The sequence below is a fragment of the Tenrec ecaudatus genome, chromosome 15, assembly GCF_050624435.1.
Source record: "Tenrec ecaudatus isolate mTenEca1 chromosome 15, mTenEca1.hap1, whole genome shotgun sequence".
In the NCBI taxonomy this organism is placed as follows: Eukaryota; Metazoa; Chordata; class Mammalia; order Afrosoricida; family Tenrecidae; genus Tenrec; species Tenrec ecaudatus.
The window spans coordinates 56,151,241-56,170,514 of NC_134544.1; the positions used below are offsets into that span (position 1 = coordinate 56,151,241).

General features: G+C 38.3%; 2 protein-coding genes across 3 annotated transcripts in view; both read left to right on the plus strand.

Annotated features, from left to right (window-relative positions):
• ROCK1 (Rho associated coiled-coil containing protein kinase 1) overlaps window positions 1-19,274 on the plus strand; it is a 145,852-nt gene that overhangs the window by 28,595 nt on the left and 97,983 nt on the right. The window contains exon 2 of one of the 2 annotated variants that reach the window (XM_075533091.1): window positions 12,361-12,442. The exons of the other annotated variant lie outside the window; for it this stretch is intronic. Coding sequence (XP_075389206.1) covers window positions 12,361-12,442 — 82 coding nt within the window. The remainder of the gene's footprint in view (window positions 1-12,360; window positions 12,443-19,274) is intronic. 2 annotated transcript variants of the gene reach the window in all.
• LOC142428036 (large ribosomal subunit protein mL63-like) lies at window positions 12,466-15,912 on the plus strand. Its single transcript, XM_075533191.1, is given in 3 exon segments — window positions 12,466-12,477; window positions 15,627-15,742; window positions 15,744-15,912. Coding segments are annotated over 3 exon segments (297 nt in total).

Genomic DNA, 19,274 nt, shown 5'->3' on the forward strand with positions numbered 1-19,274 from the left:
TTTTGTGACAGCGTTCATAAAAAGCCAAAGTCAGTACGAAGGTTGAGATAGCTTTTTTCTCACCAGATCAGCATATCTGCATGTGGGCACATGGAGGAGCGGTGTCTCAGTTCCTAAGACCATCAGAAATACGTGTTTTCCGATGGTCTTGGGCGACCCCTAAGCAAGGGTCATTCGACCCCTCAAAGGGGTCACGACCCACAGGTTAAGAACCACTGGATTAATTACAAAGAGACTTTTGGGGGTGATGGAATTGTTCTTGATTAGAAGGGTGGTAGTTACACAATTGTATGTGTCTGTCAAAATTGGTATTACCACCATTTATTTGTTACTATCTATATGTGACCTTTGAATATGAAGGATATGTCCATGTGTGGATTTATTTGTATGTGTTACTTGGGAATGACCTGTGCTGGTATAGTTTGAAGCATTGTGGTTCGAAAACAATGGACAATGTGCCCTTGCCCAGTGAAAAAATTAGAGCTTTTAGGTAAAAATTAGAATTTTGGAAAAATTCTGTCAGTATGAGTTTAATATCGCCCTGATGCTTACACTTTTCTGATGAGGTTATTGGTGACAATAATAAGTTTAATTTTTTGATGTTTCCAATATAAAATGTATCAACTGTTGGAAGAGCGGCATAATTTAATGAGCTGGTATTCCTAAATGATCAATGAATGATGTTAAGAGAGATCCATTCACAAGGCAAAGATAGACTAATGCAATTTAATATATATCAAAAGTAAGGACAGTTAATTTTCATAAAAGTATGTTATTTATGTTTATGTGTAATATTTAAAAAACATTAAAAATTCATCTTTAAAAAAATAAAAATCTATTCTTGGTTTTTAAATTACTGGTTGGTAGGGATTTTAATATCCTCTTCTGTTATTTTCTTTTTCCTCCTGTTTCTGTGCCTTTGTTTCACCTATGCTGTCTTTCATGTTATTTTCCATCATATTGAGAGCCCTGGTTGTGTAGTGCTTACACATAGGGTGTTATAAGTCAACATTGACTCACGGCAGTGAGTTTGGTTTGGTTTACCTTATATATACTCCTCTACCATTCCTCTCTAAAGAGCACTGGTGGTGCTGTGGATTAGGTGCTGGGCAGCTAACTGCAACGTCAGTGGTTCAAACTCAGCAGCTGCTTCTCCTGGGAAAGGTGTTAAAGAGTCACTTCCTGTGCAGTCTCAGAAAACCCTATACAGGAATGGACTCGATTGTTTGGTTAGGGTTTGTTTTTTTTCCCACCTTTACGTTTAGTTTTGCTATGTGTTACATCTATGTATATTGGAAACTCTGCCAGAAAATGTTACAATCCTTGTTTTCACTTGTCAACATTTAAAATAATTTAAAAGGAAACCACATAGGTATCGTTTCTCTGGCTCTTCCTTTTTGCTTGGTCTAAGTTCCCTTCTGCCATTTCCCTTCTGTCTGAAGACTTGCTTTAGCAATCCTTTTATAGCATGAATTCTCATACTTTTCCTCCATCTGAGAATGCTTCATTTGAATTTTTAAATAATAATTTTATTGACATAATTTACTTATGCACTTTAATAGTTGGGTCGTGTTATAAAGAGTTGCACAATCATCACCACAATCAGTTCCAGAACATTTTCTTCCCTCTTGCACCCACTGCTGCCAGCTCCCCATTTCCCTCCCATCCCGTTTAATTTGGTCTTCATTCCTGAAAGATACTGTCTCTGGATATAGAAATCTCTGTGGACAGGATATTGACACTTTAAAAATATTGTTCTATTTCTTTCTAGCTTCCACATTTTCTGAAGAGAAATCTACAGTTATACAAATAATTCTTCCCCTATAAGTAATACGCCATTTTCTCTGATTGTCCAGTTGATATTTTCATTGTCTTTCATTTTCAGCAGTGTGATTATGCCTGGCAGTAGATTTTGTGAGTTTATCCTGTCGGAGTATGCTGAGCTCTTGAATCTGAGGTTTATATCTTCTACCAAATAAGGGAAGTTTTCAACCTTTATTTTTTTTAATATTTCTATAACACACCGTTTTTTTTTCTCTCTCTGAGAATATAAGGGCACAAATGTTTCCCTTTTGTTATCATACGACAGGGCTTTCGGGTTCTGTTCAAGTTTATGTTTGTTTGTTCTGTCAAAAATAGATAATTTCTATTGACATATCTTGAAGAAAACTGATAGCTTTGTCATGAATACTGTTTTTAAGAGTTTTATCAAGTGAGTTTCTCTTTGGCAATTGTATTTTTATGTTTTAATATTTCCATTTGCTTATTGCTTAGACCATCATTATCATTCATTATAAGAATATTTGCTTTTATTTCCTTCTGAGCATTTTAATGATAGCTGGTTTAAGATCTTTGTCAAATAATTCTTATGTGTTACTTTAGTGTTGGCATATGCTGTCTTTTTAACTTTTTGTTTTGGAATAATTATAGATTCACAGGAAGTTGTAAATATACTACAAAGAGATCACACATACCCTTCACCCAGTTTCCCCCATGTTTACATCTTGCATAACTATAGTACAGCTTCATAACAAGGAAGTTACAATTAATTTACTACTTTTATATAGTTTGATACCATTTTTTCACATGTGTAGATTCCTGCAGCCCCCACTGCATTCTGTGTACAGAACTATTCTTACCACAACGATCTCTGTGTGCTACCACTGTGTGGTCAGACCTGCTCATCCGTGCCCTCACTTCTCCAAGTCCTGGCATTCACTAATGCTTCATCTCTCTTTTTTTTTCATTTCAAGAATGTTAATGAAATTGTATAACATCTACTTTTTTGTTTGCCTTTCTTAACTGAATGCAGTGCCCCTGAGACCCATCATAGTTGTTGTGTGTATTAGTCGTACTAATTCTATTTTGTTGTTGCTGTTGCTGAATGGTGTGGTTGTACCATAGTGTGTGTAGCCACTCATTCATCTTTTTGAAAGTCTTCATCTTTTGAAAGCCTTTATCTTTGTTTCCAGTTTCCCCCATGCTTTTACTTAGTCTGTTCTTTCCTTTTCTTTCAGCATGTTCTGAAATTCTTGTGTTTTTCATTTTCTTTTTAGAGAGCTTTCTCTAGCCATTATTTCAGAGTCAGTTCGCTGATGACAGATCATAGTTTTTCCTTATCCGAGAATGTTTTCTTTTGCTGGATACAGAATTCTGGTTTGAAAGTTCTTTTCTTGGTTTGGATTTCTTTGGTGTCTCCTATTTGGTGTTTGCTCAGCTTCTTCATTTTATATATTATGTTATAAAACTAGTCTCATTTAAGTTCTATGGAAAATATTGGTATTTTTGTTTTAGCTGGCAATTGGCTCATTTGGTTGCAGGTTGCATGTTTTGTTTGGGTTTCTATGAGTTATAGTTCCTATGCCAATTACTTTTCAAAACCTTTTCTGTGTATTTCCAATCTGTCCCATGTGAATGCCACCCAGTGGATGGTCTAGTGCTTAGGTAGAATTCTGTTTTATATTTCTTCTGCCACAGTCTGTGTATGCCATTTAGGGTTAGATCCTCATATGCACAGCTTGAGAGTAAACTCCACAAACCCACTGCCATGAAGTCGATTCTGGCACATAGTGACCCTATAGGAGAGAGTAGAACTGGTCCCTTTGGATTGCCTCATCTTTCCCTTGCGGGTGGGCTGGTGGATTCATGCTGTTGACCTTGTGGTTAGCTGTTCATTGTGTAACCTACCACACCACCAGGGCCCTGGAACTCATAAACCCATGGTCCTCTCTGTCCATAATCTCACTGGTATTTTCTGGGTGCCTGATGCTGCTGCTTTCCAGAACTTTAATCAGAATCATGTGGTTTAGTTACCCTACTCTGCTGTGTACTTCCAGTGACTATGCCAAGTGGTGAGATGGCAAAAGGGAGAGAAAAGGGGTAAAGATTCACCTCAGTATCTTTGGATCACAGCTCCTCATAGCAGAGGAAGGATCCTTCCTCTAAGAGTATTGGCTCCTATGGACTTTGGTCAGCACCCCGGCTATTGTTCCTGAGATTCCTTGGGGTGTGGGCGTGGGGGTGGTTTTCCTACTCTGATCACTTGGAGTTGTTTTCTATTTCTCATGCCAAAAGCAGTGCCTTGAATCTACTTCCTGGTTTAAGGCTGCATCGTTTTCAGGCCAGCTAGTACACCAAACCAAACTCCTTGCCATTAAGTTGATTCTGACTCATAGCTACCCTACAGGACAGGGTAGAATTGCCCCTGTGGGTTTCTGAGACTGTAAATCTGTATGGGAGTTGAAAGCTTCATCTTTTTCCCATGGAGAAGCTGGTGGATTCGAGCTGCTGACCTTGTGGCTAGCAGCCCAAGACATAACCAGGACACCATCATATTCAAACTCCAAACTCACCGCCAAGGGGTCAATGCTGACTCACAGTGAACCTATAGCACAGGGTAGAACTGCCTTTGAGTTTCCAAGATTGTATCTGTTTACAGGAGTAGAAAGCCCCATCTTTGTCTCTCAGAGCTGTTGGTAGTTTCAGACTGCTGAGCTTTCAGATATCAGGTCAATGTTTAACTACCACACCACCATACTAGAAGGGAACAAATGGGTAAATTTACTGTGGTTCAGTGATATTTCATATTCATGTCTTCTTTCTGTTGTTGATCATGTATGTAAGGTAAAACTTCATAGGGTAAGCCTACGGAGCAGGCTATGTATGACCTTTAGGGGGAGCAGATTGCGAGGTCTGTCTTCTGTGGCACCTCTGGGGTAGGTTCAAACTGCCACACTTTTGACTCGTTGCTGAACGCTTTATCATCTATGCCACTTGAAAATAAGTCTGCTGTCATGTCAATTCTGACTCATAGCAACTCTGTAAGAGTAGAGTGAAATGATTCTATAGGGTTCCGAGGTGATAAGTCTTTACTGGAGCACACAGCCTCAGTTTTTCCGAGAGTAGTGGCTGGTAGGTTTGGCACTCCTAAGGACTCCCTTTTTTTTTTTTAAACCTACTACTAACTAAAGAATTTATTCAGTCTACTTCTTTTCCCCCAGAGAAACAAATCAAACACTTAGGAATGATTTGAAAAACAACAAATTCGCTCACTCCTTGCCCAAATCAGAACTGTCTGAACTTCTCCAGTTATCCATGCCAGGAGAACGCCTTGCTTGTGCTTACCAACATTTATGTCCTTTGAAAGCAAACCCACAGTCATCCAGTCAATTTGACTCACAGACACCCTACTTAAAGGATTTCCGAAACTGTTAACTTCTGCAAGAGTACACAGCCTTATCTTTGCCCCTAAGAATGGCTAGTGGGTTTAAACTACCGACCTTGCACTTTGCAGCCTTGCGCTTTGAAAGCCATCGAGGAGGAGATCTTTCAAATCAGCCATGAATGTGCTGTAATTATGTGCTGCTGTTGGTGTTCGGTGCCATGGAAGAGGTTCTGGCTCTTTGTACAGCAGAATGAAAAACTGTCCAGTCTGTGCTGTCCTCAAAATTGTTGTCATAGTTAAGCCCATTGTTGCAGCCAGTATGTCAGTCCATCTTGTTGATGGATAAATTATTGTTTGTTCTAACAGCACTCGAGGTATTTTTATTTTATAGATGAGAACACTGAGGCTATGAATATGCAGAGTTGAACCATTGCTTGGGGCTTGTGACTGTTCATTGCTTGAGCTTTGAATAAGCTGCCATCTTCTTCTGATAGGACACTGTTTATTTTTTAATTAATCATTTTATTGGGGCGCTTACAAATCTTATAGCAATCCATCATTCGACATTGTTTATACAGAAGTATTTTCTACTACAAGGTTAACATGAGATTTTGAATCTTGTTCTCTCCTATAATATTTGGAAACTTTGTTTTTAAGTGCCTTCAAGTTGGCTCTGACTCATAGCAATCTTTTACACAACAGAATGAAACACTGCAAGGTCTTGAGTCACCTTCAGAATTGTTCCTATGCTTGAGCCCACGATAGCCTCTGTGTCAATCCATCTCATTAAGGGCCTTTCTCTGTTTCAGTGCCCCTTTACTCAGGAATTTATCTTATGTAAAAATGTCTCTTCTACATCAAAGTATTCCATCAGGCTTAGATCCTAAATTTTACCTGCTTGTATTGTATAGCTGACTTGTGGTAGACTTATAAAACCATGACCTTGTAAGGCAGAATGGAGCTTTCCCATGGGATTTCCAGAGCTGCACATCTTTACTGAAGCGGACTGTTACATCCTGTTCCCTAGGAATAGCTGGTGGGTTTGAACCACCAACCTTTTGATTAGCAATTAAGTGCTTTAAACACTGTACCACCAGGACTAAATTATGTTTGGGTGTCACCCCCCCATTTATCATGCCACTTTTTCATTCCCACATTTTTCATAAACTTTTCTACCTACTATAAACTGGTTTCTGCATCTACTAGTCTGATGAAGCATTCTATTTAAGATTGATAGTACTTTAAAAACTGTTTGATGGGACTGATGAAAGTAAAGGACATGTTGCTCTATGTCCCATTTGCAAAATTAATAGAAGGAACATTATAACTATTTGCTTATTATTTTTGCATTCAGAGGAATGCTAATATATCTATTAAAGGCTCTGAGTCCTGGTAGAACCTAGTATGAGGGGGTACCCCCCACCAAAAAAACCCAGATTTTTTTTCAACGCTATGTATTTAATTTTTTTTTTTTTTTTTTTACAAAACAACCTTATCTTCAAAGTACTCTCCAGTACACTTACTACATTAGTCAAATCTGCAATTCTATTCTTGGAAACATTTTCAAACTCATTTGTTTGGATGACTCCTCATTTTTTCTTCACCTCTTTTATGTTATTAAACCGCTGTCCTTTCATGTCCCTCTTAATTCATGGAACAAAAAGAAGTTGCTCAGAGTGAGGTCAGGTGAGTAAGGTGTGTGGACTAAGAGAGGCATGCTGTTTTTTGCCAAGATTGGCACACTGAGATGGCTGTGTGAGCAGGTTCATTGTCATGGCACAACCAGTTCCCTAGCTGCCACAAATCAGGCCTTTTTTTTTTTGTCTCACACTATGACTTATAACTTCCCCATCTCTCCAAATGGTCCATTGTGAGTCTTCAAGCACAAATGCACAAATTTTGTTGACATTTTCGTCTGTTCAGGAAGTTGATGGATGTCCAGAATGAGGTTTATCGTTAATTGACACTTCACCTTTTTTGAAATGAGAAAACTACTCGTACATTTGAGTTTCCCCCCATAGTTCTGTCCTTGTCAGCTGTGTTCAACGTCACAACAGTTTCTGTGGCATTTTCCTGAGCAGGAAACACAGTTTCACAGCTGCTCTCTTAAATCGGCCATCACAAAAACCAAGTCTAGTGGGGAAAATGCATACTACAAAAGCTCTACCCAGTGGAGCCTGTTCCAGGTATTTTTGAGAATCCCCTCATCTAGATCAACCTGTGGAGTGGAAGACGTCTTATTCATTATTTTACAGAATGTTAGTGTTGGGATTGTTCAGTCAGGATTTCTTGACTAAGTTTGTGCTTGATGTTCCTTGTATTTTGAAACTTTTCTATTTGCATTAAAGTGAAAGTCAGCACCCTTGGTCTCCCCTGCTCCAGTGCCTTGACTCTCCACCATCTCAGCGACACATGTTTTACAGATGGAAGAATAGCTTCTTGCCCATTTACTTTTTTGTGTGATAAAAAGCATATAAGTTTTGTTTTTTGAAACTAGAAGGCAATTGACCATCTCATAGGACTGTAAAAGTAATTTTAAAAGAGTGTATGATGATAGGTCCAAACATCTAATTACCACATGTAATATGTGAAGGTAACTAGTTTTACTTAGTGGTCAAGCAAAATTCAAATACCCATATGTAAAAAACATTGTAGATGGGATTCCTATATTGGAGAAGGGATTACTATTATGACCTAAAATTTATGTGTAAGATTGTATAGCCAGGGTGACCGAAATGTGTTCTTTTAGGTCATTTTCTCAGTAAGGTGGTCAACTTGTAGCGTTTTCAAATGTCAGCCATAGAAAGAAAGGAAAGGGAACAATTAAAAGCTACACACTTCACATAAAACTGCTACAAGTTGTTGGTAGTTGTCATCCATCCCCACTTAACTGGAGAAAGCAGAGGTTTAGAAAGATTATGTTAGCTGACTTTTCCCCCCAACCGTAACAAGTAAACATCATTTTATGTGTTTTTTTTCTATCGTTAAGTTCTTCAACTCATCTGCAATGTGTGTTACATTACTAAGTATGACTTAAAAATTGTTTTTTCTTAGTGCTGTCTATGATCTGGAGAAAGGTGGGTCTTTTACTCCACAGAGAATTACAATTTCAGAAACACTATAGGGTTACTGAGATGCTGAGTTGACTTGAAGGCAATGAGTCTGATTTTTTGGGTTTTTTTATTTAGTTATGCACAGTGATACTTTGTGTCAGCTCCATCTTGTCTCTTGCATCACTGTTGGATGTATATTTATCTTACCCTCCTGTGTAGCTTGCGCACTGACTACTGCTTTTTCAGTTCAGCATTTATTGAACTGTTACTGTGCATACCAGTTAGTATGCTTTGAGGTAAAAGAAATAGAAAATCCAATGCAAAATGGCTTATACCGTAAGAAAAAGTCATGATCTCAAATAAGAAAGTATGAGTAGAGTGACTCCAGGGTAGGTTAGATGAGTTCAGTGGTTCAACAGATATAATCGGGGGTCATGTTCCTTCTATTATTTAGGCTCTGTTGATCTTTGTGTTTGGCTCTGTTTTCTGTCCACTTCTCTTGAGACTGTAAGATGGCTTCTGCTGTTTTAGGTGTCTGTGTCTGAAGTATATCTATTTTTCAGGATTGAATAAACTTTTCCCAGAGTCTTTCCATGCTTTTCCTCCTGTCTCATTTGCCAAATTTCTGTTATTGGCATGATTGGATCCGACTGGTTGGCAACAAATTTAATTTAATTTTTTATACTGAAGCTTATCATTGGTCTAGATCAGATAAACCAGCAACCTGGGAAGGACCCTGCCTCCTTAAAAGCACCACATAAGGAACGGGGGTGGGGTGGTGGGGGGAGAGGGGAGCTGTTTGAAAAAAAATCAAGATTAAATTAGGAAGAGGGGGAATGATTGGTGGGGCAGGAGAGACAAAGTATCTACCATGTGGTGAGTGACATTTGATACTTAACTCTGGAGCTTAGATGACAAGAAACTTGACATTTAAGAAAACAGGTTAAAAGTTAACTCTAATATAGGAAGAACAATTAGTTTTAATCGGTAGTTTATGAAATTTTGAATCAGCACTAGAATTGAGTCCTAGCCTGTGTACTTGCTAGTTATGTAATGTGATGAAAGGCTTGTGTTTTTCTGTTAGTTTTGGAACAGTACAACTTGGGCCAGAGTATAAATGGTTATTATTAATTACTAATTTCATTCATTAGAGTTTAAGGGGCCTTACTTTTTGTCTTAGTTACTGTTAATGAGCGTGCTATGTTGACAACAACTAGACTAGGAATTTGTATTTTGATTCTGACACAGCTACTAGCTAGCTGGGTAGCATTGGACAACTAAGTTAACTATTCTGATCATTATTGTCCTTGGCTGTACAAGGAGATGATTAAATAAGATAATTTAAAACTTCTAATAGTGATATAAAAATAAACAATTTGCAATAAGCTTGTGGAGCCATTTGGTTTGAATATATTTAGTAATTAGAACATGTAAGTAAAGTTTTTATGTTTTATTTTATATTAGAACAAATGTCTAGCTCTTACAAATTTAGGTATATTGAACCCTTCCAAATTATAAAGTATCCTATGGAAGTAGATTGTTACTAGACAGTCTTAAAGTAATAGTTGGTCTAGAATATATTAGATTCTACCTTATACCTGCTTACATCTCATTTTTTGAGGTATTGAAACTTTGCCAAATTTTTTTCTTGTGTAGTCACAATACTTATATTGTCCTGTAGCATATATATATGTACATATATATACATACATATATATATGGTATGGACATGATATACTGAAACTTAGTCTTTAGTCCAAAAACACATTATTTCTTTTTTTTTAAAACGTTTTATTAGGGGCTCATACAACTCTTATCACAGTCCATACATATATATACATCAATTGTGTAAAGCACATCTGTACATTCTTTGTCCTAATCATTTTCTTTTCTTTCTTTCTTTTTTTTTCTTCCCTTTTTTTTACGTTTTATTAGGGACTCATACAACTCTTATCACAATCCATACATATACATACATCAATTGTATAAAGCTCATCCATACATTCCCCGCCCCAATCATTCTCAAAGCATTTGCTCTCCACTTAAGCCCTTTGCATCAGGTCCTCTTTATTTTTTCCCTCCCTCCCCGCTCCCCCCTCCCTCTTGTGCCCTTTGTAATTTATACATCGTTATTTTGTCATATTTTGCTCTATCCGGAGTCTCCCTTCCCCCGCTTCTCTGCCGTCCCTCTCCCAGGGAGGAGGTCACATGTGGATCCCTGTAATCAGTTCCCCCTTTCCAACCCACTCACCCTCCACTCTCCCAGCATCGCCCCTCACACCCTTGGTCCTGAAGGTATCATCCACCCTGGATTCCCTGTGCCTCCAGCCCTCATATGTACCAGTGTACAACCTCTGCCCTATCCAGCCCTGCAAGGTAGAATTCAGATCATGGTAGTTGCGGGGAGGAAGCATCCAGGATCTGGGGGAAAGCTGTGCTCTTCGTCGGTACTACCTTGTACGCTGACTGACCCATCTCCTCTCCTAAACCCCTCTGTGAGGGGATCTCCTGTGGCCGACACTTGGGCCTTGGGTCTCCACTCTGCACTTCCCCCTTCATTCAATTTCTTAACTAATGTAATGCCTTTGCTTTTAAGCATGAAAATTATGGGTTTAATGCACATTTTAAGCCTATTTGGTTGAGGTCATTATGCAAAGTGGGCAAAAACAAATATTGGCTATGATTTCTGACTTAAGAATTTAAAATCTAGTAAAGAATTTATTTAAATTGATACTTGCTATTTCTAGCAATTCAAAATCACCAGCTGTTCCTTGGGAGAAAGATGAGACTTTCTACTCTTGTGAAGAGTTACAGTCTCTGGAAACCCGGGAACAGTTCTACTCTATTCTATTAGTGCCATTATGTGTCAGAATTGACTCAATGGCTGTGGGAGTGAGAAAAGGAGTTATTTCAAATAATTAGAGGTTTGATTTTCAATTTAGAATAGGCCAAATAGCAGATGATCTTAAAAAATCAAGTCATGTGAAAGTTTGTCTCTTATCTCTAAAAAGAATTAACAGAAGCAATCAGGTGACTTATAAGTCTCACAAGACATTTATCTTAAGCTAATGAACTTGTTTAGTGGAGAAGTTCTTTTCTTCAGATCTATATAAACCTCTGATTGCTGCTAGCTCATGTAGAGTGGGCTGGTTTCTTCACGAAGTCAGCCACGTTGGCATTGTTAGCAGTCTTTCTTGAGGTCAAATTCCATATCATCTAGTGGTATATTTTAATTGTCCATTTAAACTTGACTCTGCATTTTTGTTTCCTAGGAGAATGTTTTATGTATTCTAAAGTAGTTGAATGATTCACCCCATGGCATAACACAAAGTCTAAAGTCTTTTTATTCTCCAGCTTTAATTTCTCCTTCAGTCTTTTATGAACATAGACCATACAGGATCTTCAGTAGGTGTGTCTTCCAGTTCCATTGCTCTTTTATTCTTAGACTGTACAGGAAGAAACTGTATCTCCCCAATTTAAGAAAAGAAAGAAAGGATGACTACTTGGGATTATTTGAATGTTAACTTGTGCTCCACCACATGCCAGGATACCAGCTCAGTAGCTGCCTTCTCACTTCAGCGGTTTAGTATTCATACCTATTACCCAGCTCCTACCTAGATAGCCCTTCTAGAGCCCATAATTTCCCCTTTGCTACTGGTTGCTCTAGAAAATGCTTCAAAGAGAGAGAACGTAATATGTTTTCTAGTAATTAAAAATGGGTATAACTTCCATTTGTAATTTTCCAGAGTTTAGTTTGAATTAAATGTTTATTTACTGTAATTTTTTAACCCTGTAAAATACTTGTAATCACAAATATAGTTCATTCCTTCTGGATGAGTGTCTGTGACATGGAGATAAAGTGTAGTCGCCAGGGGCAATGAAAAGTGAAATTTCATGCCCTTGTTAAGGGAAAAGGGGTGGCGAGTCTATTACTCCTCTACCTGTTACGAGTTCTAAGGTTAAAAAAAATCCACATGTACAATAAAATTGATTTCCTCTTTTAGAAGTATTAATGAATACTAGCTATTATAGAGAGTGAGAATTAAATATTAAAGCATATCTTTTATTTTTTGATTCATAAAAAATAAAAGTGTTAGTGGTGATCCCCAAACTAACTGTTTGTTTGTTTGTTTGTTTGTTTAGGATGGATTGGATGCTTTGGTATATGATTTGGATTTTCCTGCCTTAAGAAAAAACAAAAATATTGACAACTTTTTAAGCAGATGTAAGTAATTTTGTTGGAGGTCAATGACAGATGGCGTAAAACAAAATCTTGACTTTGATATTTTTGGTTGTTTAGTCAGTAATACCTACATAAAGTTAGTAGGAATGGGAAATAAACTTTATTAGCTAGCTTGTATGCCATTAGGAGAATTATTAAACTATTTTGCACAAAGAAAGTGATGGAAACAAATGACTAAAATTGGGACCATTGAAACAATCCACATATATACACAATGAATTTCAATGTTATATATCTGTTCTTTATTTTTCCTCCTTATTATATTTTAACACCCCCAAATATTAATTAGGTACCTAAGAAAGATTTCTTAACACTGAAATTTGCCCTACAGGACAGGGCAGAACTGCACTGCCCCTGTGGGTTTTCAAGACTATAACTCTTTACGGGAGTAGAAAGCCTCCTCTTTCTCCCATGGAGTGGCTGGTGGTTTCAAACTGCTGATATTGCCGCTAGCCAGTCCAGTGTGGAAGCACTGCTACGCCAGGGCTCCTAAACTACCATAATTATAGTAAAGGCAACAAGAGTCAAGGCATTGTGTATTGAGACACAGCTCTGCTTATTCCTGTCTGTACAATCATTAACTGATGTTGTGCTACAGCAGCAGAGTTGAGTAGTTGTAACAGAGATGGTACGTGACCCTCATTGATTCTCACTGTTGGTCAGCACCAAAAATTATAGTTCTATAGTTACAGTTTGATCATGTTTTTGTGTATCATATATATCACTGTACCTGCTTTATTTCATTTTTAATAGCCAGTGTATATTGACCATGTCATAACTGGAGACGTGTGCTTCTAGTGTTATCCTTTTGAGGCCCAATAGGGTGAAGACAGGATCAGATGACCTAATATGCAGTCAGTACAAGTGAGCCCATGCCTGCCTTTTTTACTGGGTATTCCGTCCCTGCCAAGCATTAATTTTGAAAAGAGACTTTGATTATGTAGAAATGTGTGTTGGAAGAGCAGCAGATATCCTCCATTTTTAGAAACAGAATCTTTGATGTAATGAAACATGTGAAATTGGTTAGTACAAATTAGTAGGAGATTCTATATTAAGTGTGGATTATTTAGTTACCAAGGTGATGGCAAATTATTGTGTTATGCAATGGCAATATAGCTGTAATAAAATAGATAGTATCCATTAACATTGCCAAACTATAATATTTCCATTTCACAGGAAAGTAAGGAACAGAAAAATTAGAAGATTTAAAATAGAATATCTTTCTTTTTTTTAAAAAAAGGATATCTCAGCACAGAAGAATTTTTCCACAAAATTAAGGCTATATTCTAGAGTGGCTCATTTGTTAGTCAAGCAGGTGAAGCCACTCACTCTGGGTGAGTTACTTAAATTATATTTGATTGCAGCAGCTAAAGAAGTGTCCAGAAAGAACAATTTGCCTCCGATGATTAACCTTTTGGCAAGAACAATTGCTCTAAGTATTGAGCAATGTCAGTATAGTTTAAAAGAGATTGGGGTGGGGGCAGGAATGATTCTAAGTTTTATTTGACTCTAGATGAGTTGATATCACTGTTACGGTTCAGTTCGAGGAGTCAATACTGAGTTTGAAATAACTGAAGAATTACCCTCTAAACATAGTTCTCAAGGAACAACTACAGATGAAAATATTTGTAGAGACATTTAACAAGTGTTGATTAAGTATATTACCTCAAGTGCTAACTATATATATATATACACACATATATATATACATATATAAAATATATAGGTAAGGGTTTCCAAAAGTTCATGAAAAAAATTGTCCACTATGTTACAGAGAATGCTTTAGACAAATCTTTAACAACACTTGTGAAAATATGAGATGTTTGAAGCCTATAGTTATTCATTGTATTATTCATCACTGGGTACTCTGGAAAATGTTCGAGTCTATCAAATATTATTAACTCAGTAGTATCGACAGTAAATTTCTTTTGTTCTTATGAACCTAACCATCATCAATTTTTGTCAAAAATAGAAGCTGAATATTCCAATGCATCTCACCACATAGCTGCCAAATGCCTTAGTACTGACAGTGTTTTATTACTCTTTTTTGTTTTCCATTTAAGGCAAAGCTGTACATATTTATTATTAAGAACTACCCTCAATCATTATTGAGCACTACCTTTGGAAAATAATTTTTGTGCTAGACTTGATATATGTCAGATTTCTTAATGAACCGAAATTTCAATTCAACCTAAAATTACAGTTCAAAATATACATGTAATTAAAGTTATTGTTAAACTATTTTGATTACACAAGAAACCCTGGTGGCACAGCGGTTAAGCTCAGCTGCTAACTGAGGGAGAAAGATGTGGCAGTCTGTAGCCTTGAAAACCCTGTAGGACAGTTCTGTACTGCCCTGTGGGTCACAATGAGGTACCATTGACCCCATGGCAATGCGTTTGGGGAATGTTATTTAAATGACAGTGCCATGCTGCTTTATCTTAAACCAAGATCTCCAATTCCACACAGATTTACAGCAGAAGTCTTTTTCTAAGCTCAAATGACAAGTTTTTAAGATCTCGATACAGGTACAAAGCAGATTGCCTTATTTCAAAATCGTTGAACTGTGTAGTTAATTCCCTTCTCTCTAAACTCATCCTTCTTCCCCCATATCTCTTATTGCTGAGTCGATTCGAACTCATACAAACCCTACCAGACAAAGAGCTTCCACATTGGATTTCTCCAGGATTGTGTTTTTCTCACTTGTAGACCTATGTTACTGAAAATTCTACTCAATTATTGTTCCTATGTTTTGGATTTCATCAGTAAAAATTTTTGACCTTTGTTTTCTTTCTTGCTATGTAAGTACTTAACATGTTAGTCCTGATTTTGCCCAAAATACTTCACTGACACATTATAGGAGAAACGATTGCCAGTCCCTGCATTAAAACAAGTGTCAGGTTGTATGAAATTGTTATGATGGAACATGCATTCCAAAGAGCACAATAGGATTTCTGAAGTTGGAAGTATATTTCTAAGTATTAGGACAGCATTGCCTTCTTTAATGATTGTAACCAGAAATCTCAGTGACTTAACTATGAGGGAGGATAGTTTAGGACCTAGGCATATTCTACCTCAGGGTGATGGGAGAGAGGGAACTAATAGGGATGTGTAGAGCTCCTGGCCACTAGAAACACCACCTTAAAAGCTGTTGCTGGCGGTGCAGCGTGCCGCCACCACGTTCCTGACCGCCTACCTCCTCCGCAATCGCTTTTCCGGAAAGGTTTGGATGGGGAAGCACCGGCGGCCGCGGACTGTGTCCCCCTTTCCCAGGGAGAACCTGGGAGAACCACTATTAGCTGAGCATGCCCTACTTCACTACCGATCAAGAGTTTGGTCACGCCGCGGTCCACAGCGTCCAGGCCTTCAAGGCCATCAAGACGGCCAGCACTTCCAAATTTCCCCCTCACCGATTTGTAGCTGACCATCTTGACCATGTCACCAAGAAATGATCCTAAGTTCGAGTGTCCACCTTTCGGTGTTACTGAGGGCAAGGCTGCCTCTCTTCACCCGATCACGGAAATGAGCCGACTCTAGAAAAATGAGAAGCGATTGACCAGTTTTACTTAGAAAAACATAAGCAGAGTAATCTGCATCTAAACCACCCTATTAGTATTTTTAGATGTTTTCGTACCAATGGGATACTGGAGATGACCTTGGTTTGACATAAAGCATATTTTGAATGAAAATATAATAAATCTGGCTTTGGGTTCTGTGAAAAGAAAAAAAAGCTGTTGCCATTGATTTGCTTCTGACTCCTGGCATTTCCATGTTTTGCATAGTAGATGGATCCATAGGGCTTTCTTGGCTGTATTTTTTTTTTTTTTTTACAAAAGATCACCAGGCCTTTCTTCCCCTGGCTAGATTCAAACCACAAACCTTTAGATTAGTTGTGTGCCTTTGAGTTGATTTTGACTTAAGAGTAGGACTCCCTCATATGGTTTCCCAGGTTGTAATCTTTAATAGAAGCAGATAATCAGGTGTTTTCAACTCTTGGAACTGTTTGTGGGCTCAAACCACTGACTTTGGTTGGCAGATGAGCATTTAACCGTTGCGCCACATGGGACTGTAGTGCAGGAGATAAAGAATTATCTGGTGCTAAAGGAGTTTTTATTATTTTGTTTCTTAATGATGGTTGGAGGGTATGATGAGATTAGTTGTAGTTAGTAGGCTGTAAAGGCAGAGAGGGAAACCTGGGAACAACCTCTAGCCCGTTGACAGTGGGAGTGGTGAAGGTTTTGTAACTGGGAACTCAGTTCCATGTCCTCCTCTTGCAGCATGCACTGGCCCACCTCTTGACTTTGTCAGTGAGGCTGGAATGCTTGAGGGAGCTGCAGTTGCGCTCACTTTTGGAAAAGGTGTGGCTTCAATCCAAGTGGTCAGCTTCCCCTTTACCCTGATTGATGCTATTGAGGATCCCTGGGGAATCTGGATAGTATTTCAAGTGTATACCCTTCTTGAGGAGCCCTGGTGATGTAGTGAGTCCACAAGTCGGGAGTTGGAGACCACCAGCTGCTCCTTGGTAGAAAGATTGGGCTTTCGACTCCCAAAAAGAGTAGGAAACAATAGTGGAAACTCAACTGGCAGCTCCGCCGTGATCAGAATCAAATCCATGGCAGTGACTGACCTGAACTAGAGAAGGCCTGGTCTTGTTTTCTATAAAGATGATGTATCACAGTATGAAGTCAAATTAACATTGATTTATTTCCTTATTTATGGAATAGTAGTTGTTGAATATGCTGTTCTCAATTCTTACCTGTTTATACTTATGGTCATTCAACACTTTAGTGTATTTTCTAATTTTCATTTTCAAATACATATATCCTCTTCTCCATTTTTCTTACAGCTACTGTGAAATTTTCTTAGGAAAACGCCCTCAATAGTATACAAGTCAGCATTAGAACAAGCTAGATTCAAGGCAGTAAGAGTGTAGGAGAATTATTTGCATTTCAAAGGACTTGTCTTCAGTCTTTTTCAAGATTTCTTAACCTGTTAATGGCTTAAATCCTATATAACTGGAGCTAACAATCCCTTCTCAACCCTGAAAGCAATTTGATACTACTATTCTGGTTCAAAGGAGCCTTGCTGGCATTGTGGATTAGATGTTGGGCATCAAATTTAAAGGTCAGTGGTTTAAGCCGACCAGGTACTTCCCAGGGGAAAGATGAGGCTGTCAGCTTCTGGGAAGACTGACACTTTCAGAAACCCTGAATTGACTCAATGGCAGTGAATTTTTTTTTAAATCTTCTTCTTTACTTTTTTGGTGTTCTGTTTCAAGATTTTCTTTTTTTCTCTCCAGAGTTGTTCACTGCCATCGAGTGGATTCTGACTCATCGAGACCCTATGTAGGTTTCCAAGACTAGATCTTTATGGAAACAGCCTCATCTTTCTGTAGACTTTGGTTAATCATATACCGCTTGGTCTTGCCCACAGAATTAATTCATCTTTAACATTTTACCTAGAGAGTTTAGCAGGAATACAAATTTGACGAAATTACTTACCTGCTTTATTTATTTTCATGAATTCCACCAACTCGTATTGCAATACTAGTGACTGTGTAGTGATTTTCCAGTTGTGCTCCTCAGTTCCCAGCAGGCTCCACAGGATTCCTCAGGGGCTGAGTGGTGGTGGGGCCTAAGAAAAGGAGGCTCCAGTTGCCCCCATCTTCCCCTGTTACTTTTGAAGCAGTGCAGTTGCCTTTATCCATTTTCATATTGAGCTGTTTTAAATGTGAAAGAAATAATTTGATGATTACAACTACTGGTCTATAGGTAAACTTCAAGTTCCTTAACCTGTTTGGGAACTCTCCAGTCCCCTCTTCTGCCTGCCCTTGACATACTTGGTGCCTCTGCAACACTGAACTGCTTGTGTGTAGTTCCATAGTGCCTTTGTTTACATGACCCATCAGCTTCTTTTCTTCTCCCGAACCTAGCTAACTGCTAGTCCTTATTTTAGATTAATTGCAGGTGCATCATTCCCAGAAAGCCTTTTCTAATCACTGCCCCCAAGGAGGACGGGTCTAGGTGTCCTCTTTAGTATGCCACAAACTCGACCAGGGGACCTCAAACCGCGGCCCACGGGCCACATGCGGCCTGCTGAAGATATTTATCCAGGCCACCGGGTGCTTTTGCCCCGTTTTGTTTTTTACTTCAAAATAAAATATGTGCAGTATACATAGGAATTTGTTCGTCATTTTGTTTTGGTTTTTTTTTAAACTATAGTCCGGCCCTTCAGCGGGTGTGAGGGACCGTGAACTGGCCCTGTTTAAAAAGTTTGAGGACCCCTGCTCTGGACCCCTCTCTCTTGATGCTTTTTACAAGAGATTTTCATTGGGTCTGTTTTGTTTGGTAGAGTTTAAGCTCCTTGAGAGCAAGATCTGTATTGTAAAATTATCTTTATACACTGGCGATACTGTAGAACTTACATGTGGTTAGAACACCGAGATAAATGTGTAATGAATTAAATGATTATTGTCTCTATCTTTCTGGTGCATCCTGCAAGTGGTATGTTAACCTAAAATGAGTATACTTCCTTTATCCCTGTCTGAAAATTTATTCACTGTAATGTGTTATGTAGTGTTAGTCGGCTGACCATAAAGGTAGTTCCAACCCACTGGCAGTTTCCCAGGAGAAGAAACCTGGCAGTGTGCTCCTGTGACGATTATAGCATGAGAAGCCCTATGGAGCAGTGGTATACTGCCCTGAAAGGGCACTTGGAATTGATTTGATGGTACAGCAACAACAGTATACACAAATATTTGAAATTAGGTGTATATTGAAAGAAAACGACAAGAGTGTTATATGCAACCTTTACT